Below are 26,378 nucleotides of genomic sequence, written 5' to 3' on the forward strand. Positions count from 1 at the left end.
ACACATCCTGCTCCAGCAACACTTTATGTCAGCTGGCGGCTACTTGTGGTTACGAAGCTAAAAAAGTAATAGACATGGTCGCAATGCTTTAAGGACAGCAATATTCAAACACAGACAGTTCTTTCATGTCTGCAAGTTATGCTCTTATATGGCTCCCTTTTCCTCAAGAGGGTCCCATGTCTGCATCTCTCTGTAAGGCACGCTTTCCCCACCCCACACTGCACGCTCCTGTGTGGGGTAAAAGCGGGCCTACACAGCCCACATTTTGTATTGTAGTTTTTCATCTGGAGCATTCCAGATCCTACCAACAATTCTATGTTGGGTGCCCAGGGAACTTTCTCTCTACAGTTGGCACTGTGTATTCCTGAGGCCTTTCCCCTCTCTGTGTCTGCGTGCCTTGCTCTCCTTTGCAGACCTATGGGACAAGGCCAGTGTTCCAAGTGTTGTTTTCTCACGGCTCCTGATGATCTCCACTGAGTCAGAAAAGTTCCCAGGATTGGGAGTTGTAGTTAGTGATTCCAGATAAGAGATTTGAGAAACATTAGCACCCTGTTGAATCTTATGGGGAAAATTTTCAAGAAAGAACAGAACATCCAGAGAAAATTACAGCTGTTGCATGTGTGACTGACAAAGTAAAACTAAAAACTGTCCAAAGAATCACCAGTACAATGAAAGAGAAAAGAGCCTGCAAGCTGCATGAATTTTGGTCCTTGCTAAGAGAGACTCCGATCCCATGGGGGCCCATGGAAGGCCATTGCTGATCCAAGACTAGGCTGCACGGCTCCCAGCATAAACCCACTGGAAAAGGTAAGTACATAGACACATTCAGGATCATGTAATTTCACAGCGGTCACATATGAACCAATTTCAATTGCTATAAAATTACTGCAGTTGGCCATGGCGGCCCATGTCTATAATCCCAGCACTTGAGAGGCTGAGGCAGGAGGATTGGGATATAAGACAAATCTATCTCAGAAATAAGCAAACAACTAGGGCTAATTACCTACAATAATGCATTGCAATGTGTTGTCATTGTTGAGACAGGGCCTTATATAGCCCAGGCTGGCCTTGAACTGATCCTCCGGCTCAGCCTTCCGACTGCTGGGATCACTGGGCATGAGCCACTACACCAGGCATTTCTTAAAGATATAAATCATCATATTAATGCCCTAACATATGAGTAGAGGCCAGGATTAAAAATATAGTGATTTTTATATACAAAAGTGTTAAGTTACAAGTTATAGCTATAAAATGCTTCATGAGCACACCATAGGGTTCTTGTTTGTTTGTTTGTTTGTTTGTTTGGTTAATTTTTTGAGACAGGGTTTCTCTGTGTAGATCTGGTTGTACTGAACCTAACACTGTAGACCAGGCTGGTCTCGAACTCACAGAGATCCGCCTGCCTCTGCCTCCTGAGTGCTGGGATTAAAGGCGTGCGCCACCACCACCCGGCTGCACATCATGGTTTTACTAACAAAAGTCTTCTAGCAGAGAGTCAGAGAGAGGGCTCAGCAGGTAATGTGCTTGCTGCCAAGACTGTGACAATTTGACTATAGTCACTGGGACCCACACGGGGAAGGAGACTACAGACTCCCACAGTTGACCTCTGACCTCTACCCACAGACCCAGACACACACCCCCAAATGAAAAGTAATCTTACAGCCGGGTGGTGGCAGGGCACGCCCTTAATCTCTGTACTCGGGAGGCAGAGGCAGGCAGATCTCTGTGAGTCCAAGGCCAGACTGGTCTACAGAGTGAGTTCCAGGGCAGGCCCCAAACTACAGAAAAAGCCTATCTTGAAAAACCAAGAAAACAAACAAACAAAATGTCCAAGATGCTTAAGTCCATCTTTGTTGCCGGAGGTCCTCCCGTTCCTCCAGCCTATAGCTGCTGAGATACCAGCCCACTGGGGCGTGGTCTCTCTCTCTTTAAAAAAGCGGCCACTTCCCTCTCCTCTCTCTCTTCACTTCCTGCTCCGCCGGCGACTAGACTCCCTTCCTGGTTGCACAGAGGGCTGACGGTGATCTGTAAGTTTTTTCCCCTTTAAATAAATACCACCCTATTAATCATAATTCCAAACTGGTGTGGCATTGTTTATGACTTACGCCTTCACATCTTCAGGGTCCTGATGTCAGGTTTGAGTTTAAATAAACAGCAAGAGGCATATGTAACTTAGTAGTCTCTATCAAGATGTGGCCCTGCCACCAATGGCCATGCAGTTGACAGCACTGCCTGCAGTCTCTGTGAGGACAAGATCTTCCCCTGACAGCACCAGAGTTCCAACCTTGCCCTGTATAACACAAGAAACTGCAACTCTGTGGGCCCCATTGTTTGAACAGCTAGAGAGAGGGGCACACACATTTTCAGAGAGTCTCCTGCCAGGGTGAGTATGTCAAATCACTCAGGAAGACAGAAAACAGCCCACAGAAGGGCAGCAGGGGTGCTGGAGAGATGGTTAAGTGGTAAAGAGCACAGACTGCCCTTGCAGAGGACCCAAATCATGTTCCCAATGCTCCTGTCAGGTGGCTCACAACCACCTGCAATTCCGCCTCCACACAGATCTGATAACTCTAGCCTCTCGGGCAGCTTTACTCATGTGCACACACATACACACACACACACTACAATTAAAAATAAATCTTAAACATTATAAAGCAACAATAACTAACTGTGGCAGTTTGAATGAAAGCGTCCGCATAGGCTCACAGGGAGTGGTATTATTTCAAAGGATTAGGATGTATGGCCTTGCTAGAGTGGGTGTGGCCTTATTGGAGGAAGTGTGTCACTTGGGGGTGGGCTCTGAGGTTTCAGATGTTTAAGTCAGGCCCATTGGCTCTCTTTCTTCTTGCTGCCTGCTGATCCAAACACAGACTCTAGGCTCCTTCTCCAGCTCCATGTCTGCCTGCATGCCACCATGCATGATGCCAACAGACTAACCCTCTCAACTGTAAACCCACCCCAATTAAATACTTTCCTTTATCAGAGTGGTCCTGGTTATGGCATCTCTTCACAGAAATAAAACCCTAACTAAGACACTACCTTAAACATAAGTGGAATACATTCTTCACTGTTGAAAGAGGCCGCTTGTTGGTTCCCAGCTGCTCAGCAGCTCAGACCCAGAATAATCACACAGAAACTGTATCAATTAAAACACTGCTTGACCCATTAGCTCTAGCTTCTTATTGGCTAACTCTTAGATATTAATTTAACCCATCTCCATTAATCTGTGTATTGGTACATTGAAGGCGTAAGTCACAAACAATGCCACACCAATTTGGGATTATGATTAATAGGGTGATATTTATTTAAAGGGGAAAAAACTTACAGATCACTGTCCCAGGCAACGGCCCTCTACGCAACGCAACCGGCGGAGCAGGAAGTGAAGAGAGAGAGGAGAGGGAAGTGGCTGCTTTTTTAAAGGGAGAGAGACCACGCCCCAAGGGGCTGGTATCTCAGCGGCGATAGGTTGGAGGAGTGGGAGGACCTCCCGCAACAGTACATGGCAGTGGCTTACTGGGTAAAGTTCCAGTGTCTGTCTTCAGCGGGGCTACATGGCTTCTCCTGACTTTGCTTCCTTTCTCCCAGCATTCAGTTTAGTTTTTCCCATCTACCTAAGTTCTGCCCTATCAACAGGTCAAGGCAGTTTATTTAATAACCAATGGTAATCACAGCATACAAAGGGGAATCCCACATCACTTCACCCAAAAGCAAAGAAGAGTTAAATGGGTAAAAAAATGAAAGTCAACCGGCTGGGCAGTGGTGGCACACACCTTTAATCCCAGTACTTGGGAAGCAGAGGCAGCCTGGTTTACAGAAGAAATTCCAGGACAGCCAGAGCTACACAGAGAAACCCTGCCTTGAAAGGGGAGAAGAGAAAAGAAAAGAAAGCCAACTATGTACCTGAGCTTTAACATGTCAGGTAAATTTAACCAAAAGTGAGTGTGTGGAATTATATTTTACACACTTTAAGTAAAAACACAGCCCTTATTTAATGATAAAGAAATATAAGCATTTATGCTCCTAGAATCGACTAGCCAAAGCACATGCCAACAGCTGGAAGGCGAGGGGTTGTTTCTGCTGTTATTACTCTTGTGGGCAGTGCCCTGTCACTACACCTCCCTAGAATAAGGACTTAAATATCTCAGTCTTAACAATGAATATGGCACAGCTCAAAGGTGAGCAGGGAACCTGAAGAGCACCACAAAGTAAAAGGAAGTGATATACATATAACAGACACACAGGTTTTTTTTTTTCAACTCCATAGGGCTCCTACTACATGGTATATCACACACAAATCTACAGCATCGTGAAGATGAATGTCAAGCAGATTTCCTACAATGACTGAACCAGACCACAGCACTGGGAAGAAACCCAGACACTTCCCCCAGATCTGGAGATTAAGTGACATATTCGTGAGCCAACTGTGGTTTGAAAGAAGATTGCTCCCATGTGGACTGACTGTCACTATTAGGAGGTGTGGCTTTGTTGGAGGGTGTGTATCACTGTGGGGGTGGCTTTGAGGTCTCGTATATGCTCAAGATACACCCAATGTGAGGCAGAGTTCACTTCCTACTACCTGTGGATATAAATGTAGAGGTCTCTGCTCCTTCTCCAGCCCCATGTCTGCCTGCAGCACACCGCCGTGAAGATAGTGGACTAAGCCTCTGAACTGTAAACCAGCCCCAGCTAAATGTGTTCCTTTGTAAAAGTTGCCATGGTCACGGTGTCTCTTCACAGCTATAGAAACCCTGACTACGATCTTGAAGAGCAGGAGAGATGGCTCAGCCCTCAAGAAAGTGTAGTTTAATCCAAGCACCTACACCAGGCAGCTCACAGTTGCCTGCAACTCCAATCCTAGAGACCCAACACCTCCTTCTGTCTCCATGGGCATGCACATACACAAATATAAAAAAAAAATCTTCAAAACAAGAACTTAAAAAAAAAGTATTGAGAGGGGCTATGGAGACAGCTCAGTTGATGGAGGATCTCTCACCCCTCTGACCTCCTTGGGGTCATGCAGACACATGGAGGATCTAACGCCCCCTCTGGTCTCCCTGGGAACATATACACATGGAGGATCTAGCGCCCCCTCTGGCCTCCCTGGGGTTAAGTGTGAAGGATCTAACGCCCCCTCTGGCCTCCCTGGGAACATGCACACACGTGGAGGATCTAATGCCCTCTCTGGCCTCCCTGTGAACTTAAGAGAAAGCTATCTTGAGACAGGGGCTAGTAAGATAGCTCAGATGGGAAGGTGCTTGCCTTGACACAGGAGGACCTGAGTTTAATCCCCCAAAACCACATTAAAAGAAGAAAACTGGCTATAGATATACTTGCAAACCCCAACACTCAAGAGGTGGACACAGACAGGTCCTTGGTCTTCACCAGCCGCAATCCTGGCCTATATGGCCAAGGCTAATGAGAAACCCTGTCTCAGAAAGTAAGGTGGGAGCCGGGTAATGGTAACGCACACCTTTAATCCCAGCACTTGGGAGGCAGAGGTAGGTGGATCTCTGTGAGTTCAAGTCCATCCTGGTATACAGAGCAAGTTCCAGGGCAGCCAAGGCTATACAGAAACCCTGTCTTGAAAAATAAAAATAAAAAAAAAAAGTGAGATGGGAGCTGGTGGGAGGTCAGTACTTGCTGGACAAGCTGGACAACCCCGTCCAGTCCCCTTTCCCACAGTGGAAGGAGAGTGCCAACTTCCACATTAGATGGCTCACAGCCACCTGTAATTCCAGCCTGGGATGATCTGATACCCTCTTCTGAATTCCTTGGGCACCCACATATGCATTATATAACAGTCACACAAATACATACATGGAAATAAAAATGTAAATTAAAAGAATAGTATAACATAGCAACGAATCACGCTAACGTTCTGAGCACAGATGGCGTTTCCCTATTTCCCCAGCTATCAAACTGCAATTGTTAGGGCTCTCACAGGAAAATTTATTTTCAGAAAGAAAAAAAAAGAAAGAAAGAAAAAAAACCAGCCTTTGCCTTAAGCCCCTTGTACAGCCCTTGTGACTCATGGTTTTATTTACTCATTGGCTTTTTAAGATTTAGCTACCAGCCAGTCGTGGTGGCGCACACCTTTAATCCCAGCAATGGGAGGCAGTGGTGGATCTCTGTGAGTCTGAGGCCAGCCTGCCCTACCAAGTGAGTTCCAGGACAGCCAGGGGGCTACATCGTTAGACTTCTTTCTCACCCCACCTCTCAAAAACAAACAAACATGCAAAAACAAAACCAACATCTCTAGCTTCTCCTGTGGTTTTTTGAGACAGGGTTTCTCTGTGTAGCCTTGTAGACCAGGCTGTCCTTGAACACACAGAGATCTGCCCGCCTCCCAAGTGCTGAGATTAGAGGTGTGTCTCTGCACCACCCAGCTTCCCCTGTGGTTTTACTTACCAGTTTCCATGGTGAGAATGGAATGGAATGGCCTCCAGAGACTCCTGTGTTTGAGTGCTTGGTCCTCAGCTGCTGGAACTGTTTGCAAAGGACTAGGAGATGTGACCTTGTTGGAGGAGGTGTGTCACTGCGGATGGGCTTTGAGGTTTCTCTCTCTCTCTCTCTCTCTCTCTCTCTCTCTCTCTCTCTCTCTCTCTCTCTCTCCTACCCTTTGTGTTTGTGGACTGGACCCGGATCTCAGCTGCTTCTCCAGTGTCATTCCATGATAACGGACTTACCCTCTAGAACTGTAAATTCTTTCTGGTTGTGATGTCTTACCACAGTACTAAAAAGTGAGTAAGATAAGTTGCAATCCTTTTTCATGATACTTCCGGAGCCAACTACAAAAGAGAGGAAAAGGAAGGAAAACAACAACCAAGTTTCTTAGCAACCTTTGAGAGGTGTGTTCAGTCTACCCCAATCACATAAAAGGCAACCACTAAGGCGCTTAAATTTGGCTCTCCTTAAACTTGTGTTGTTCTTTTCCTGAGCCTTTTTCTGCAAATCAACTCCCCTCCACATCCGCTCCCTTGCTAAAGTCTATCTAAAAATCTTTAGCTCACCACTGTCGTCTGGCGACAGAGTGCAAACCCGGCACTCAGGGGGTGGAGACAGGAGGGGGTCCAAGCTCATCCTTAGCTCCATAATGAGGCTAGAGATCAGCTAGGCTACATGAGACCCTGTCTCAAAACCAAAACACAACTGGGGATGGGACAGCAAGATGGATTAGCAGGGAAGGCATTGCTGCCAGTCCTAACTGAGAGCCAGAGACCTAACTCCCAAAAGTTGTCCCCTGCCCTTCACACGTGCACTGTCTTGGGTATTTGAATACTTGGTCTCCATTGGTTGTCTGTTTAGGGAGGGTTAGAAGGTGTGGCCTTATACCTTTAATCCCAGCACTCAGGAGAAAGAAGTAGGCAGGTCTCAGCAAGTTCCAGGACAACCTGATCTACTAAATTTCAGGACAGTCAGGGCTACATAGTGAGACCATACTGGGGGGAGAGGTGTGGTCTCACTGAAGGAAGTATGTCACTGGGGTGGGCCCTGAGGTTTCAAAACAGGCACATCATTTAAGGGTCTTTCTGTCTCCTGCTCACAGTTTGAGATGTGAGTTCTCAGCTATTCCTGCCACCATGACAGCTTCATTCTCACCAGGCTGCTATTCAGCCATCAAGGACTCCACCCCTCTGGAACTCTAAACCAATTAAACGCTTTCTTCATGCTGGGTGGTGGTGGTGGCGGCTAATCCCAGCACTCAGGAGGCAGAGGCAGGCGGATCTCTGTGAGTTTGAGGCCAGCCTGGTCTACAAGAGCTAGTTCTAGGACAGGAACCAAAAAAAAAAAAAACTACGGAGAAACCCTGTCTAGAAAAAAAAACCCAAACAAACAAACAAACAAAAACCAAACTGCTTTCTTCATAAGTTGCTTTGCTCATGGTGTTTATCACAACAATAGAAACTAACACAGTTGTGGTATGTGTTGGTGTGCACTCAAAAGCAAGCGCATGTACCGTCCGTACTAGTACATGTACTATGCCTGTAGCACAGGCACCTGCACTATAAGACCGCTCGTGAGCCGGGCAAGGAACTGGAGATTTAAACACACAAAGACACACAGACAGAGTCACGGGTCATCCTTGAAACAAGAATGCCCCCTTTATTGTGTACCAGAGCCGCTTATATCCGGATCCTTAACTGATAGCCACGCCCCAGCCAAACCCACCAGAAACCACTCCCCTGCCATCAGGAACTCCTGAGGGTCTTGTGCTTGGAGCAGCTGCTAACACAGGGAAACAAGTTGTTTTGCTCAGAGCAGCTGCAAGCTTAACAAGTTGTTTACAGGAAGTTCAGGGTCTGGGTCCGCATCCCCCAACAAATGCGCGCACACACAAACATACACCCGCAATGGTAGAAAAGGGCTCTCCCACTGTGTTTCCTTGACTGGCATGAAGCTCACTGTGTAGAACAGACTGGCCATCCCCCTGCCTCTGCCTCTGCTGGGATTAAAGGCAGCACCACCAGGTCCAGCCTGATAATAGCTTAATTTTCCATAGTTCCAAACTGGAAACAATCCAGTCATATGCCAACAAGTGATGAGATAAACAGATGTAGGGTGTGACAGGAAAGCAAGAAAATGGCCTTGAATCCATCGCCCGCTTTCAGAAACAAAAACAAAAATGGGGCTGGAGAGATGATGGCTCAGTGGTTAAGAGCACCGGCTGCTTTTCCATAGGTCTTGAGTTCAGTTACCAACAACCACATGGCTCACAACTATCTATAGTTTTTTTAAAAAGTGCAAAAAAAGTGTGCCTGGCCAGCTCATAAAAGCACTAGCAGTACACCCAGTGACCAGGTAAATGGGTGCTGTACACCCACAATTCCAGCACTCCTACAGTGGCCCAGAAGCAATGACAGAATTACTAGAAGCCAGTAGGCCCTGGCCTGGGGTGCTCAGCACAGCTGTAGAAACGAGGGACCCTCCCTCGGCAAGGTGGAGGGGAACCCGCTGTTGACACTTGTCCTTCTACATGGGTGACTGACAAGTGCACACACGTGAACACGCAATTAAAATAAAAATCTGGGCAGTGGGGGTGGCACACGCCTTTAATCCCAGCACTTTTGGGGGACGGGGAGCAGAGGCAGGAGAATCTCTGAATTCCAGGCCAGTCTGGTCTATAGAGTAAATTCCAAGACAGAAAGAGCTACACAGAGAAACCCTGTCTTGAAAAACCAAATAAATAAATAAATAAAATTTTTTAAATAAAAAACTGCATATGCTCTGGCACACACATGTGCTCACACACACTCATGGAATGGTTGTTAGGATACTTTTGTTTGATTCTTTTTTGTTTTTGAGACAGGCTTCTCTATTCTACAGTTGGGATGGGGGAGTTTCCTGTGTCACTGTGCAAGTCAGCCTGGTCTCACAGACTTCACACACCTCTGCTTGCCTCTGCTTCCTCAGTGCTGGGATTAAGGTGTGTGCCATCAGGTCCTGCTGTTGTAACTGCATAAGTGTGAGTGGACTTTAAACCACCCCTACATACCCCTGCCTGGGTTAGGATCAGTGATCCAGTCGTTGCCCGTCACGCGTGAGGCCCTGGGCTCAGTCCTTTGTACCATCCACCTCCACCATCAAATAAAAGGAAGATCCAAAAGAGAACACAGCTCCGCCGGTCCCCCGCACTCTTGTGGTGGTTCCCTCCTCTGACACTGCCCAGCCAGTTGTCAGATGCTAGGGCTGTCTCACTCCATTTCATCTGGAAACCGGTGGAGTGACTTCTTGATCAGACTTGTAGAGCTGCGTGAATATATTAGAGTCTCAATTCTTCCAGCTGTGCCTATGATTCTACTGCCATTCACACATCAAAAGCTCCGTGCTTCACTTAGAATCGCTTTGATAGTTCGCTTAATTCCATGAAGACCTGTTGGAGCACTCAGAAGAAACAGAAGCAAATGATTTAATAAATAATCCAAGAAGTCCGTGCAGCATGGCCTTTGTGACAGAGGTCTGTGATCTCAACACTTGAGAAGTCAAAGCAGGATCAAGAATTCAAGGCCAGCTTGGTCTAAGGAGTGAGACCCTGCCTTTGGCAAAAAAAACCCCAGAACACTCCCATCAAGACAGATTCTTGCAGCTATAAACTGGGGGACTTATAGGTGTGACTGTCCTGAGCACTAGTTTACCCCATAGGGTAACACAATAGCCAAGTGTAATGACGGTGAAGAACGACGACTGCATTGTAAACCATAGGCGGGTCAAACAGTGACTTAGCAGAAATCCCTCGGATTAATTATTAACCTATGAAAGCCTCTGTTGAGAAAGGAACTTGGGAAACTGTTGGCTGAGGCTAGGCGGAGAGCCCTTTCACTTCTTTATTTAAAAAAAAAAAAAAAGGACCTGGGTGGGGTGCCCTGGGGAGAGGAGAACGGAGGGGACTAAATTATGAGAGAGGGGTCTCAGTCAAACATCCCGTGGGGGCTCTAATCCACGCGGGGACTCTCCTCAGGACGGACTTGCCGACTGGCTGGGTGGGTGAGGTGAAAGGGCCTTGCTTATAACAAACCGCAGCATAACCTTGCCGCTGCCTCCAGACCCAAACAAGGCCAGGCAGGACCAGATCGCAGTTCTGGCTGCAACTCTCCTGAAGAACCACGAGGGACAGCGCTGGGCCGCTGCGCACGCAGCTGTGCCAACTTCGGCCTCATCTCCTGGGTGGGGTGGGGAGGGAATCTTGGGTTTTGTTTTTCTGCTCGGCGGCGCCACCTCCTTCCTGGTTGGCTCTGGAACGCGGCCCAGAGCCTGCGCCCTGCTCCTCCTCCAGAGGACTGCTCCGGGCTGTGGCCCTTTCTCCTGCAGTCGCCGCGATGTCGCTCGCCATCCTGGTCCTCCGGCTGGTTGTCGGCATCCTGGCGTTTCCCATGTATCTGCTGAACCTTTTAGGCATGTGGAACTGGATATGCAAAAAGTGGTTTCCCTACTTTCTGTCGCGGTTCACGGTGACGTACAACGAGCAGATGGCGAGCAAAAAGAAGGAGCTTTTCAGCAACCTGCAGGAGTTCGCGGGCCCCTCGGGGAAGCTGTCGCTGCTGGAGGTGGGCTGCGGCACCGGGGCCAACTTTAAGTTCTATCCCCCCGGGTGCAGGGTGACCTGTGTCGACCCTAATCCTAGCTTCGAGAAGTTCCTGTTCAAGAGCGTCTCAGAGAACCGGCAGCTGCAGTTTGAGCGCTTCGTGGTGGCGGCCGGGGAGAACATGAGCCAGGTAGCTGATGGCTCCATGGACGTGGTGGTCTGCACCCTCGTGCTGTGCTCGGTGAAGAACCAGGAGAAGATTCTGCGCGAGGTGTGCCGAGTGCTGAGGCCGGTGAGTGATAGATGAGTACTAACCCTGACCCCAACCCCAAGGGTGGTCCTGTCAATTTCAGGTGTATTCTAATCTAAAAGGTCCACTTTAAAAAAAAATCAGAGAAGGATTTTTTTTTTTTGAAGAGTGGCGGAGAACGGCAAAGGTAAGTACTGACAAATCAAAATTTAAAAAGTTCTAAATTGCTGCAGAGGCAAGGGCCTGCAGGACAGCTCGAATGTCGGACTTGCTAACAGCAGCTCCCAGAACAGCTGAAGGGTTCATGCCCCCCCCCCACACCCTCCCACCCCGAGTTAAAAAACATTACAAGTGCCAACACTGAGGAGGCAGAGGCAGGCTGATCTCTATGAGTTTGAGGCCAGCCAAGGCTACACACTGAAACCCGGTCTCAAAAACCAAACCAAACAACAATTGGCAAGTCACTAAGGACAATGGGTTTTTTTAAGACTGGTCAGAGTTAAAAACAAAACAAAACAAACAAGATGAGCAACTGGGCAAGATCAGGAACACAAATTAAAGTAGTCATTGTATGAGAAAAACCTAGAGGCCGTTTTTAACCGTGACACTGTCTGAGACATAGACTAGGTACTGGGGTGGATCTGGGAAGGGGCCCTCATACAGCAACTTTATTTACTAGAAATGTATCTACAGCTACTCATGTGCGAAACCTTGTCCATCACAAGGATAGTCATTAACGGAGCATTGGCATTAGTGGAAACGGGAGAAAACCTGTCTGCGGATGGAGATTGTCACATAGTCAGGAACGCTGCAGCTATGAAAAAGTTGGCTGGGTGTGGTGGCACACACATAAACTCGGCGAAAGTCAGTGTCTGGGAGGCTGAGGGCTCAGCATAGTCTCTCTGGCACAAGGACAGGTGCGCAGCGATCAAACTAGCAGGTAGCCACACCTGACACACACCAGACATGGCCTCGGTTGTCTTCCTTAGTGTCTGTGGTGGCTTAATCGAGCCCAGATCATCATGACAGCCTCAGTTTACCCTGACCATAACCCTCTGAAGCAGGTACTTATGCTGATCCTTTCAGAAAAGAGGTTTAAGAAGTACACCCACGTTACATAGCAATGCTTGTGAATCCAGGTCTCGTTCTCACTGAATTGTGCTAGGCTGGCCTGAAACTCTGTAGGTAGACCAGGCTAGCCTGAAACTCTGTAGGTAGACCAGGCTGGCCTGAAACTCTGTAAGTAGACCAGGCTGGCTGTGAACTCACAGAGCTCTGCCTCCCACGTACTGGATTAAAGACATGCACCACTACACCCTGCCCAGTGAGAATATCACTGTCATCTTCCGGATTTCGGCATTTCTGCCCCTTTGAGGCTCTCCCTCAGCTCTCCTTCCACATATATACCCTCCCCAACAGTCTCACGTGTCACGTGTCCCGAGTGTTTTCAGCTACGTGCCTGCTCAGATTTCCGAATCTCAACACCCGTGCAGAGTTTGCTCCGCCCCGCCCCGCCCTGCCCGCCCCACCCTGCTAAGCTCCAGGACAATTATTCACAGACATAGCAAAGCCCATCTCTGCTTTGCCTTCCTGTCTCCTGCCCTAGCCTGAGGAAATGACATATTTGGTTTTTCGTTTTTACTAGGAAATTCGGTTTTCTTTTCTTTCTTTTCTTTCTTTCTTTCTTTCTTTCTTTCTTTTTTTTTTTTTTTTGATTTTTCGAGACAGGGTTTCTCCGTAGCTTTTGGTTCCTGTCCTAGAACTAGCTCTTGTAGACCAGGCTGGCCTCGAACTCACAGAGATGGAAATTCGGTTTTCTATCCTTAAACATATGCTTTTTTTTCTTGTCCGTATAATTTGGGGTAACTACATCTCTAAACTGAAATCTATCTGGAACTCTGCCTTTGGGTGTCCAGGACCAGAGTAGCTTAACAAAGGCTAGCAAAAGGGAGATGTGTTTCTTTCCCCGCTTGGAAACGCACAGGGCTGCTTAGGTAGCATGTCCATGCCCTACGTGGGCTGCAGGGCTGCTTAGGTAGCGTGTCCATGCCCTACGTGGGCTGCAGGGCTGCTTAGGTAGCGTGTCCATGCCCTACGTGGGCTGCAGGGCTGCTTAGGTAGCATGTCCATGCCCTACGTGGGCTGCAGGGCTGCTTAGGTAGCATGTCCATGCCCTACGTGGGCTGCAGGTGAAAAATCAAAGTACAGTTTCTCCCCTAAAGGCAATATCACTTACCATCCCTGGCTGAGTAAAACCGAAGGATGGAATGCCACCCTGGCTGTCATTTGCATTATGAATGAAATAACACAGTCTAGTCTACACAGCACCTGTAAGTAGGTTCCTACTCTCCTTCGACAGCTCCTGTGTTTCCAGCACTTACAGTCAGTGCCTGGGAACACTTTGCTAATGAATTGAAAGATTTTTTTGTTTTGTTTTGTTTTTAAGTAGAAGTCAGATGTGGTGGAACACACCTGCAATGCCAGCTTGAGGCAGGAGGACTGGGAGTTCAAGACCAGCTGGTGCCATGATGAGTTTGCTGTGTAGTGAGCTCGAGACCAACCTGGGTGAAGTGAGACTGTTTCCAAAGCTAAGGAACAACAACAAAAAGACAGAAGAGGGGGAGGCGGCCAGTAAGAGAGCGCAGCCGGCAAAGGCACTGCGGTCAAGTCTGCTGCCCTGAGGTCCACGTGGTGGGAGCAGAGAACACGTGTGCACACACTTACACACGCACTGTGTTTTCACACTCAGACTAATAATGTAATGAAAATTTTAAACAAAAAGAGGGACTTGGTGTTAATGCATTCATGAAGCATTTGTGTAGCAAACATGAGAGAGGAGTCAGAACCCTGAGCACCAAAGCACAACAGTAAAAAAGCAAGATTGTGAAGGAGCAGCGACAGAGAACCCTGGCAAGTTCCCTTGCGTAGACTCCTTTTGAGAAAGCTGCCTGAGTTTAACGGCTGTTGTTGTCCACACACGTGTGTGTGTGCACATTCACGTGCCCACACACCCATTCTAGAACAGGGGAGTCAGAAGCCGGCAGCTCTCTGAGGCCAAGTCAAGGTGGTGAAATCCAGGCAGTGAGATGCTGGGTCAAAAGTGGGAACTGCCCCTGAGAAGCCATATGCCGGAAGTTGTCATCTGACCTCCACACAAAGCCCTACACATGGGCACTCACACATGAACACTCAGGTAAAAATACACTTATCTTTAGGGTTCTTAGTAGGTAGAAAAATCTTTTTACTAGAAAGCTTGTGTACTTGGGTTCCTTTTAAGCCTGCCTGTTGATATCCATTCTTGCTTGCTCATGGAAACAACTGCTTTTTTCTCTTAAGGAGCTGTCACTTTATTACAGTGTGATTATATTAGCTAGATGCCTGACTCACACCTACAGCCCCAGCCCCAGGGCCTGCAGAGGCAGGAGGATCAAGGTTGGCCAGTACAAAGGGTCTGCAGGAGGAGGCGCCTTCCTGTGTGCAGTGCCAGGCTGAGAGGGAGAGGGGGGAAGCAGGCAGGGCTCTCTTTGTAGCAGGGGAAACACTAAGGCACACCCTTCATGGGCATGCTAGCTCCAGGGTAAAGGTGAGTGAATTTTCCCAAAGGGCAATTTGAAAACTACCAAGGTGTTTTAAAAGGCACCCACCACGGACTCAGCCCCCACTTGTAAACAATGTAGCTGTTTGGAAATTACAAGTGCTCTCAAGATTGGTAGACATTAATGCTGGTTACAGTGAAAAACTGGGAAAAGCCTAACAGATACGAAGTAAAATAAAGATTATAAACAACGTGTGGTCCAGATGTAATGTTGGGAAAAATTGCCTGTTCCAGGCCTGAAGATGTGGTCCCACTGTGATCGTCCCGCCTTAGCCTCTCTTGTGTGGAGACTCCAGGCATGGGCTATCTTGCCCAGCTAGTGCTGTATAAAATGTGACCGAAATTCAAACTACATTACCCATTACCTAACTCCGTTATAATTTACCGGTGAATTCTCAAAAGTTGGCCTCAGGCACTGAAATTTTATGCTTCATGCATCTTTTAAAGCTGTTTTCCCAGAACCAGTATCTTTAAAATGTGTGTGTGTGTGTGTGTGTGTGTGTGTGTGTGTGTGTGTGTGTATTCTTTCTTAGGGAGGCGCTTTCTACTTCATGGAGCACGTGGCGGATGAGCGGTCCACCTGGAATTACTTCTGGCAGCAGGTTCTGGATCCTACCTGGTTCCTTCTGTTTGACGGATGTAACCTAACGAGAGAGAGCTGGAAGACTCTGGAGCAGGCCAGCTTCTCGAAGCTCAAGCTGCAGCATATCCAGGCTCCGCTGTCCTGGGTTTTGGTGCGACCCCACATCTACGGGTACGCCGTAAAATAGTGGGAGGGGCTCAAGGCCGAATTCCTGCCAGAGCGCAAGGCTTCCACCTGGGGGAGGCGAAGTCCACTTCATTCTGTTTAACCATTTCTACATTCTCTCCCAAAACCAAATCAAAGTGGCTTTGAACCTCCTTCAAAGCGACCAATGGTCTCTAAGCCTTTGATAATAAGGCAACCGATAGCTGGCAAACCGAACAAATCAACTCCAGCTAACTGAAAATCCACGTCTGACTAACAGAAAATGAAATCTGAACCCACTTGCTGCCCTGGTGTCTCTGCTCCGGCTTTCGCTGCCCTGTGTGCTCAGGCCGGCAGCTTTCTGTCTTTTGGTTCTGTGTTTCACCAAATCCTGCTGCACCACACGGTTTTTATGCGTGCACCGCACCGATGCTCCGGCGTCACCGCAGGACTGCACCCGGCCACTGGCATTCTGGGGTCAATTATCCGGCACGTGCTTTGTTGAACATAAGAGACTCTAGGCAGCGAAAGGGCGGCCCCTGCATTGGGGAAAATGGGCACACCGTGCGGGGGACTCTAAGTGCAACCCGTGAATGTAGTGGGCAGGGCCTGGGGGATTCTTCTGACCAAATTCCCCTGGCACTGAACTGGGCTAGGTGGTGCACGCCTTTAATCCCAGCACCTAAGAGGCAGATTTCAGTAGATCTCTGAGCTCTGGGCCAGCCTGGTCTACAGAGTGAGTTCTAGAACAGCCAGAGAGACACAAGAAAATCTTGGGGGAGGGGGCGGAGGAAAAAGCCCACTGGTCCTGGAAGGAAAGCACGGACATCATTGTGTATGCACTAAGAACGAGTCTGGGTGGGCCACTCGAGGGTCTCAGCTACAGTTTGTATGTATGTAAACAAATATATTTTCTGAGATGCAGAAGTCCTATTTTGAACATCAAATCAATAAATTCATATTCCTTTCAGAAATGGAAATAGTCTATACTTGGCTGGCTTGTCTTCATTTGTGTCTTAGCATCTGAGAAGGAAACATCACCTTAGACAGGGAAGGCATTTGAACGCACAGATGTGTTTTTCTGCATCCAGGTATGATGCACAACATACAAGGGATGGTCCTTGATGCTGGGGCCAGATCAGCCCCGAGGTGACTGAGGGGCGAGGGGGAAGGCATCCTGGCAGGAGCATAGGCATCTTTGTCACATTGTATCACAGTCAGGAACCTCAGATCAGCCCTGAGGTGACTGAGGGGCGAGGGGGAAGGCATCCTGGCAGGAGCATAAGCAGCTTTGTCACATTGTATCACAGTCAGGAACCTCAGATCAGCCCTGAGGTGACTGAGGGGCGAGGGGGAAGGCATCCTGGCAGGAGCATAAGCAGCTTTGTCACATTGTATCACAGTCAGGAACCTGAGAGTGGAGAGAACTGGGACCAGACCATAAAAATTCAAGTGATTCATTTTCTTCAGCAAGACAACTAAAGGTTTCACAGTCTTCCAAAGCAGCCCACTGACTGGGGACCAAGTGCTCAGGCCCACAAGCATTCAAAAGACCACACACAGCTAGCCTTCAGCCATTTTGGTGTGGGCATGTGGTTGCTTGTTTTTGGTTGTGGTGTTGTAGTAGGGACTGAACCAAGGGCTGTGGGCATGCTAGACAAGGCTATACCATTGAACCAGGTCCCTGTCCTAGAATAAGAATTGTGTGTTGGGGGTTTTAATACAGGGTCTCACTATGGATCATTGGCCAGCCTCAGACTCAAGGATCCACCTGCCTCTGCTGCCTGAGTGCCAATCAAAGCCACGTGCCTCCACAGCCACTCTGAATGAGTTTTGAAAAGCTTCAGTGCAGGGATCCCGTTTGTGAAAGCAGAGCGTGAAGAAAGGCAGCTCATGGTTCCGCCTCTGTTGTCAGGACCTGAATAGCTCCCTCTTCAGTTCTGGGAGGTTTGCAAAGGCACAGGTATACCTCATCGCATTGGAAGGTGTGGCAGGGTTTCCAGGGCTGTGAAGAGACGTGGTGACCATGGCAACTCTTATAAGGATGATGTGGGAGTGTCATATATCAATCTGTTGATTTCATTGTTTAAGCAATAAAGAAACTGCTAGGCCCATTTGATAGGCCCACCCTTAGGTGGGTGGAGTAAACAGAACAGAATGCCGGGAGGAAGAGGAAGTGAGGTCAGACTCCACAGCTCTTCTCTCGGGAGCAGACGCAGGAGAGACGCCATGCTACCTGCTCCAGGGAAGACGCACACCATGACCCAGCTCCGACCCAGGATGGACTTAGGCTAGAATCTTCCCGGTAAGCGCACCTAGGGGCGCTACACAGATGATTAGAAATGGGCTAGTCCAGGTGTGAGAATTAGCCTAGAAGAGAATGGGCCAAGCAGTGTTTAAAAGAATACAGTGTCCGTGTAATTATTTGGGGCATAAGCTAGCCGAGCCGGGCAGGCGGCCGGGTGCCGGGAAAACAGCCCCGCCGCCCATATTACTACAGATGGCGCCCAACGTGGGGCTAACTGAGTCCACAAAAAAAAACCTGAGAAGTCTTAAAAATAAGGGAGAGAGAGTTTAACACAGATTTCTGCTGTTTGTTGGTGGCGTGCTGTAGAGAGATTTCCTGATTCGGCAACAGCAGCAGAAAAAACACTGTGTCATTTTAAAGCACAGCTCCTTGGGGCTGTGCCGCCAGTGCAAACTCTGGCTTTATGTTTGTGTTCCCGCTTGGGATCCGAAGGAGAGTGCTCTGAGACTTTGACGATGACTCAGAGCTCCCCGCCTGCTCCTGGGCAGAAGGCAGAATCAGACTTAGGCAGGCGGAAGAGCATGGCGGATTCCTGCCGCCATACAGAGACGTGTTTTCAGACTGCACAGTGCTCTGTGTGTCAGATTTGGACGTAACTTGGATGAAAAGAATTTCTGTGCTGCACGCTCAGTCTCAGAATTAAAGTGCTGAGTGCCGCTCCTACCTGGTAGCCCCAAGAGGCTTCCTGACTCAGCTTTAGCTGCAAAGCCTGCAGCTCATTAAGAGGTCCTGCCACGAAACACTTAAACGGTGTTGACGAAAAGCTGAACGCATGCTTTTCGGTTTTCAGGCGTAGCAGGAAAAAAGCTGCGCCGTTTAAAAATGCCGGCTTTCTGGGCTGTCCTGCCAGGGCAAACTCTGACTGTTTGAGGCAGGAGGGCCGGCTACCGAGAGAGGATTTGAGTGTTGTCTGTTGTAGCTTGCTGGCTGGCAGGGACCTTACAGTCAGTACCTCAGCCTTGAGGCTGGAAAGCTAAGGAATGGACTGGATCTAGCTGGCAAAGCCACGCCTTTAGTCCTACTGATATTGCTTGGTAAATTAAAGGCTCTTGTGGTCAGAAAAAGAGAGATATACAGTAAAGAGAGATTCAAAGACAGAGAAAATTTCTGAATGGTTTACTGTGTGTTAAAAATATATGCAGACTAAAAGTTAAAATTCTTAAAGTAAACCTCAAGTAAACTTCAAGGTGTGGTAGCACACGCCTTTAATCCCAGTGCCTAGAAGGCAGAGACGAACAGATCTCTCTGAGTTCAAGGTGTGGTAGCACACGCCTTTAATCCCAATGCCTGGGAGGCAGAGACAGGCGGATCTCTGAGAGTTCAAAGACAACCTGGTCTACAGGGTTATTCCAGGTCAAAGATATATGCTCAAAAAGCAAAAAGTTAACCTAGGAATGTCACAGCTTAGATTCTTAAGCGCCTAGTGATTTAAAGGCGTAAATCAAAAGTGCTCCTGGATAGTAAAAAATTGCAGATTCACAATAGGACAGATTCAGACCAATAAATGAGTCACACTGTTGGATGAATGTACGTTGGCTTGGGAGAGAGAAGAAAAAGAATATAGAGAATAAAGTTAATGGTTTAAAAAGAAAAAAGTAAAAGTAAAGTCTTTAAAGAGACAGAGTACAGATAGTTATAGATATAAATAAAAATAAGCCGTGTAAAGATGGAAAATTCACAGAGAGTCTGGATTATGTACATTGTGTTTTCTTTAAAATTTTTGACTGTGAAGGAGCTAAGTACAGAGAGACATTTCATTTTATGGGCTGCCAAGTGGAACCAGAACGGATATCATGAGGGTATGATTTCAAAATTTGGATCTAAGGATATGATACTTTGGAAAAGAGATTCTGCTTTTGTTTTCACAGAGGATCAGACCTTGTGGATTGCATTTATCCCGATTTGGTATGATGGACCACGTCCTCCTGAAGGGTTGCTGTGAACATCTTCAGAAAATTGCTTTGCTCAACTGCCAACTGAGATAAACCTGGCACACAGGTTACACCCTAAATAATCTGATTAACGACGCCCCCATTCAGCAGGAAGCAGTTTGGAGAGAAAAAACTGCGCCCATGTTCCCAAATATGGTTTATAAATGTTCTTTTACATTTAAAGGGGGATATGATATAGGTATGAATAATTTGCATTAGTATAGATTTTGCTTTATTTATAGAGATTTAAGGTCAATTTTGTTATATGTATAAATGTTTCTGATGTAACTTTTACTTGATAACTGTTTTGTTATATGTAATTTTGCTATGTTAAGGTTAAAGCCTTCCTTTTTTTTGTTTAAACAGAAAAAGGGGAAGTGATGTGGGAGTGTCATATATCAATCTGTTGATTTCATTGTTTAAGCAATAAAGAAACTGCTAGGCCCATTTGATAGGCCCACCCTTAGGTGGGTGGAGTAAACAGAACAGAATGCCGGGAGGAAGAGGAAGTGAGGTCAGACTCCACAGCTCTTCTCTCGGGAGCAGACGCAGGAGAGACGCCATGCTACCTGCTCCAGGGAAGACGCACACCATGACCCAGCTCCGACCCAGGATGGACTTAGGCTAGAATCTTCCCGGTAAGCGCACCTAGGGGCGCTACACAGATGATTAGAAATGGGCTAGTCCAGGTGTGAGAATTAGCCTAGAAGAGAATGGGCCAAGCAGTGTTTAAAAGAATACAGTGTCCGTGTAATTATTTGGGGCATAAGCTAGCCGAGCCGGGCAGGCGGCCGGGTGCCGGGAAAACAGCCCCGCCGCCCATATTACTACATAAGGAAAACATTTAATTGGGGGTGGTTTGCTTAGTTTCAGAGGTTCAGTCCATTATCATCATGACAGGGATCTGGCAGCGTGCAGCAGACATGGTGTGGAGAAGGAGCTGAGAGTCCTACATCTTGCAGGCAACAGGAAGTCAACTGAGATACTGGGCAGTATCCTAAGCATAGCAAACCTCAAAGCCTCAAAGTGGCACACTTCTTCCAACAAGGCCATACCCACTTCAACAAAGTCACACCTAATAGTGTCACTCCTTATTAGAGTGTGAGGGGCAATTACATTTAAACCACCACATTCCCCTTGAAGTCCACACCCCACAGTGACCCGCTTCCTCCAACAAGGCCATACCCATTCCAATAAAGCCACACCTAATAGTGCCACCCCCTATGAGATTATGGGGGCCAATTATATTCAAACTACCACAGAAGGTAACAGCCCAGTGCAGAGGACTAGCTAAGTCCTTGTCTGAATGGCATGGCCAACAGCCCCACTCCTGTTATAGAAGCTAGGGCTAGAGAAATTAACACAGAAGTTTATTACAGCTGCCACCTGTGACAGAGGTGGTTCCAGAAGCCCCCAGACTGCACAATCCTGTCTGCATATTACAGATTGTCTCCTTCATCGAAGAAAACACATTTAAAGCCACTATGAACAGGGCTGGAGAGATGGGTCAGCGGTTAAGAGCACTGGCTGCTCTAACAGAGGACCTGCATTAAGTCCCAGAACTCATATGGGGTGACTCACAACCACATAGAACTCAGGCTGCAAGTCTCTGATGCTTCCATGCTTCTGCTCCGCCACAGTCCCGTGGCTAACATGTGCCCACAGCCATGCCTGATGCATTACACGGATGCTAGAAGTGAAAACTTGGCTCCCCAGTCTTGCACACGGAGCCATCTGAGCCCTGGTCAACATATATGTAGGCTCCTTCCATTTCAAATAAAGCCTGAATTATACTTTTCTGTCACTTCAGTTTAATTCTGCGCCTCCTCTGGGACGGTAGGATGATGAAGGTAGAATTTTCAACCCCTATTATAGGTGTAAGTAAGGAAGTCACAATAGACTGGAATAAAGGATAAATATTTATTTTGGAACACTCACACAATAAAGGTAGAGAGCTGGTGTGGTCTTCTACCCTAGGGATGCAGGAAGCTGTGGTCAAATCTCCAACTACCACACGAGAGAGTGAGCATGCTTCCTGTCTGGGCTTATCAGTCCCTATGTAGTACCTCAGGCAACACCCTAATGGACCAGCACCCCAAAACATATTAGTGGAATGAATTCCCCAAACATCTCCCCCTTTTGTCTCAATAAGAGGGCTCTAAACCTAATACAAAACTATATCCAACAAGAACAAAGATCAAGTGTTATTCAGGAAAAAGAAAAGGCAAAAATATACACAAAAATAGAGCTACAGCCATCATAAACATCAGGCAAGAAACACATGCTAAATGTCCAATCTAAGGTAATTAGCAAATAACAGATTTCAATAGTTGTCCTATCCTGGAGTCTTGTACCTAAAATGCCTTAGCTATGTTATGAGAGGATATTAGCCATGACTGTCTAGTTTTCAACCCCATCAAAGACTTGAAGAGGAAAATAATGTTACCTGAGTAAGCAATCAACTTCCAAAAGGCACAGAAAAAATGATAGAAACAACTGGCTGGCTGCCTGGGCAGTCACCCAAAGTCTCATTTGCAGTGTTGGGGCAACCAGCTTTCACTGAGGCCTAGAGTATCAGACAGACCATTTTTAAAAGCAGCAAGATTTGAAAGACTGTCCTACCCTGTCTTGGCAAAGTTCAGCAGTTGCTTTTGCTTGTATTGGTGTAGGAGGGTCTTCTGTCTAGGTGTTACTTTCATTAGTTAAATAAAGAGACTGCCTTGGCCTAGTTGGTAGGGTGAACTCAGGTAGGCGGGGAAGACAGAACAGAATTCTGGGAGGAAGAAGGCAGTGTGGCAAATGCCATGGCTCTCCTCTCCGAGATGGATGCTGGTTAGACTCATGCTGGTAAGCCACAGTCAAGTGGCGATACACATTAATGGAGATGGGTTAAACTAATATGTGAGAGTTAGCCAATAAGAGATTAGAACTAATGGGCTAGGCAGTGTTTAAATGAACAGTTTCTGTGTAATTATTTCAGGTATAAGCTAGCCAGGTGGCCGGGAGCTAAGTGGGAAGTGGCCCACCACTTCTTTTACAACATTGTATCCTATTTTTTCCAGTTTGAACAGTGCACATATTGTCAGCAGTTGAGACAAGAGCAGTTCTTTGCCCAAAGGCCAGTTTTGCCAATAAGTGGCATAGAAAACAAGCTCCAAGTGGAGTGTCTTTGGTGTTCAACATTCTCAAGAATAAATCTGTGCTGCCAGGAGCAACCATGTCTCATTAACACAATCCTGAGTTATTTAAGTGCCATGTTCTACAGGTCTTTGAAGTGTTTGAAGATTACCTGTCTATGCAGAGTACATCTCTATACATCAAGACCCTAACAGTACTAGTATAACAAACATGGGTGACTATTAACCTGTAAAGCTGAAAGACTAAAGCTTCATATAACAGTCTTTAAGCAGATGTGAGCAAAAGGCCAATGACCTCAAAATTGTATCAATATAAAAATATCCTTATCAGATGTAGAAATGTATAGTGCAATATGATAAAAATATCCTAAATCACACCAATATGCAAAAATATCTTAAGCACACACCCTTGCTATTTCTTGTGGTGCTGGTGTTGAACCCAGGCCTAGTGAATGAGGCAAATACTCTTGATTGAGCTATACTCCTGGCTTATTTCTTACTTAACTGAGTAAGAATACTGAGTACTTACTGTGTGTTCTACTCTTGAATAAGCTGTGGACCTCTAAGCTACCTCTAAGACAATACACAGATGCCAGAGAATGCTATTCCATCTCCCCAGAGGTAGGAACACACAGTATAACAAAATAACTTTACAATATGTACACAAATGTAAATATAAATAACATACAATATTACAAATATAATTTAATTTATTACAAGTGTAAATAATTTATATAATATACAAATTGTCTGAGACAGGAATACAAAGATAATTTTACATATGTATCAATATACAAAGAATCTATACCAATGTAAATTGTCTATAATGAATAATTCACAAGTAGATCCATTAATCTACCTATTATCCCATACCACCCATTCCCCCTTTTTCCCCCAAAAAGATTCCTGAGCCTAAACTTTATATTCTACCCCAACCCTATACAACTTATAACCCCTTATAGATGGGAAGTAGGTGGGGCCACTGGCAGTAGAACCAGGATCTAACCCTAATGCATGAACTGACTTTGGATATCATTTTATATGGAGGGATACCTTGCTCAGCCTGGGCACTGTGAGAGACAGGGGGAAAACCTTGATCCTGCCTCAAAAAGGTGATGGGACAGATTTGACTTCCCATGGGAGACCTTACCATCTCTGAAGAGCAGATGTGAGGTGGGTGGCAGGTGGGGAGAGCAGGAGGAGAGAAGGGAAGGCGAACTGGAATGGATGGATGGATAGATAGACAGACAGACAAGAAAGCAAGCAGGCTGAACAAGGTATAGGGAGCAAGTCATCAGCAACACTCTTCCATGGTTCCTGATTCTTGGTTCCTGCCCTGCTTAAATTCCTGTCCTGACTTCCTCCAGTGAAAAACTAGAATCTGGAAGAGATGGCTGTATCACCGTTTGTCAGTCAGAAAGATTGACGCACTGAAATGATTAGAAACAACACTGCTCAAGGGAAGTCATCTCAGAGGAAAACAGACAAGGTATGTGAATGGACAAGGCCTCTTCAGCTTCATATATAAGACTGTAGACTGTGTGACTGTTAACCACAACCACTTGCCCTTAGCTCAAAATGCCATGAACTCATAGCCTAGTTAAAGATTTATATTGAAACTAATGTCAATCCATGTCTATCACAACCAACTGCAGACTCACACCGGGGACATATGTCTGATGGAAATCTATTCTCATGTATCTGATATGATTCTAGAAATAATCTGTACCACATGAAAAAAACACATGCTATTAAGCATCTTTTCTGTATAAAGTATGAGTCTCATGCCTAATAAAGATATATTCAGATGCAATTTCTTTGAGTCTTGTGTCTGGCATTCGGCGACGCCTTACTCACCTATCCCTGAGACCCTGTCCCGTTGGTCCCAGTGCTCCAGCTGAGCTGGTCCGTAGCAACACAATCTGGCCCCAAACAAACTTCTGAAAAGAAAATTGGACTGCAGCTTCTCTTACATCAACCACCTAAGAATTGCTCTGTAAGAAGCAACACTTCCTCCTCGCCTCTACCATCTTCCAGGAAGCCGCAAAAAGCAGCAACCATGCATCTCCTTCCACAATGGCCAGGCTGGTGTCCAGATCAGCAATGCCTGCTGGGAACTTTAGAACATGGCATCCAGCCCGGCAGTCAGTACCAAGTGATAAGACCATTGGGGGAAGAGATGACTCCTTCAATACCATCTTCAGGGAGACACCTTCTCTGCGGGCACTCTTCCTTGAAGCTTGTGAGAGACCATGCAGACTCCACAGGTGGCTTGACATGGTGTTGCTTGAAGAAGAGTCCTACTATCAATTCGTTTTGGTACTGATATTTTCTGGAGCGACACCTCATGTATGTTATCAAGGTGTCTCCCTTCCAGTGGCATCCTGTCATCTATGAAGTGTTCGTAGACCTGGAACCCACAGTTATTGATGAAGTTCGCACTGGTTCCTACCACCAGCTCTTCCACCCTGAGCAGCTCATCACAGGCAAGGAAGATGCTGCAATAACTATGCCCATGGCCACTACACCATTGGCAAGGAATTGCCTTGCCTTGGACAGCATTTGCAAACGGGCTGACCAGTGCACAGGTCTTCAGGGCTTCTTGGTCTTCCACAGCTTTGGCGGGGGAACTGGCTCTGGGTTCATCTCCCTGCTGATGGAGAGGCTCTCTGTTGATTACGGAAAGAAGTCCAAGCTGGAGTTCTCCATCTACCCAGCCCCCCAGGTTTCCACTGCTGTGGTTGAGCCCTACAACTCCATCCTCACCACCCACACCACCCTGGAGCGCTCTGATTGTGCCTTCATGGTGGACAACGAAGCCATCTATGACATCTGTCGTAGAAACCTCGGCATTGAACGCCCCACCTACACCAACCTAAATAGGTTGATAGGTCAAATTGTGTCCTCCATCACTGCTTCCCTCAGATTTGATGGAGCCCTGAATGTTGACCTGACATGTTGATAAAGTAATATTTTCAGATACCTTGAAAGCAGGTCCAGCACAGCGGAAGATACTTCATGTCCTGGAGAACAAGATTCAGGTGCCACCACGTGGAGACCAGACAGCAAGATCAGGCCAGACATCTTTGGTGATGTCCTCGTTGTCTTGTCTCTTCCGGACCCTGGAGATGTCTGCATCTTCTCTCCTCAGAGCCCTGGAGACATCCTCATCATCCTCTCTCTTCAGAGTCCTGGTGTGACCTCATTGTCCCCTCTCCTCAGAGCCCTGGAGACATCCTCATCGTCCCCTCCCTCAGAGCCCTGGTGTGACCTCATTGTCCCCTCTCCTCAGAGCCCTGGAGACGTCCTCGTCGTCCCCTCTCCTCAGAACACCAGGAAAGTTTTTAACTTAAAAGAAATTTCAAACATTTTTTTCTTCATGTCATTAATTCTGATACATTCTTAAATTG

The 26,378-nt window shown here is 47.0% G+C and overlaps 1 protein-coding gene and 1 pseudogene across 1 annotated transcript; both read left to right on the forward strand.

The window, feature by feature from the left end:
* Positions 1 to 10,658: 10,658 nt before the first annotated feature.
* On the forward strand, positions 10,659 to 16,579 carry Tmt1a (thiol methyltransferase 1A). The gene is made up of 2 exons (XM_075960664.1): positions 10,659 to 11,312; positions 15,399 to 16,579. The coding sequence occupies exons 1-2, from the start codon at positions 10,815 to 10,817 to the stop codon at positions 15,633 to 15,635; spliced, it is 735 nt and encodes a 244-aa protein (XP_075816779.1). The 5' UTR covers positions 10,659 to 10,814; the 3' UTR covers positions 15,636 to 16,579.
* On the forward strand, positions 16,022 to 25,930 carry LOC142844115 (tubulin alpha-1A chain-like; annotated as a pseudogene).
* Positions 25,931 to 26,378: the final 448 nt, after the last annotated feature.

The sequence above is a fragment of the Microtus pennsylvanicus genome, chromosome 2, assembly GCF_037038515.1.
Source record: "Microtus pennsylvanicus isolate mMicPen1 chromosome 2, mMicPen1.hap1, whole genome shotgun sequence".
In the NCBI taxonomy this organism is placed as follows: domain Eukaryota; kingdom Metazoa; phylum Chordata; class Mammalia; order Rodentia; family Cricetidae; genus Microtus; species Microtus pennsylvanicus.

Bases quoted from the DNA above. Each gene is read 5' to 3' on its own strand.
- Tmt1a (XM_075960664.1), top strand. From the start codon at position 10,815: ATGTCGCTCGCCATCCTGGTCCTCCGGCTGGTTGTCGGCATCCTGGCG. The intron at 11,313-15,398 runs GTGAGTGATAGA...ATTCTTTCTTAG, and splicing joins TGTGCCGAGTGCTGAGGCCG to GGAGGCGCTTTCTACTTCAT.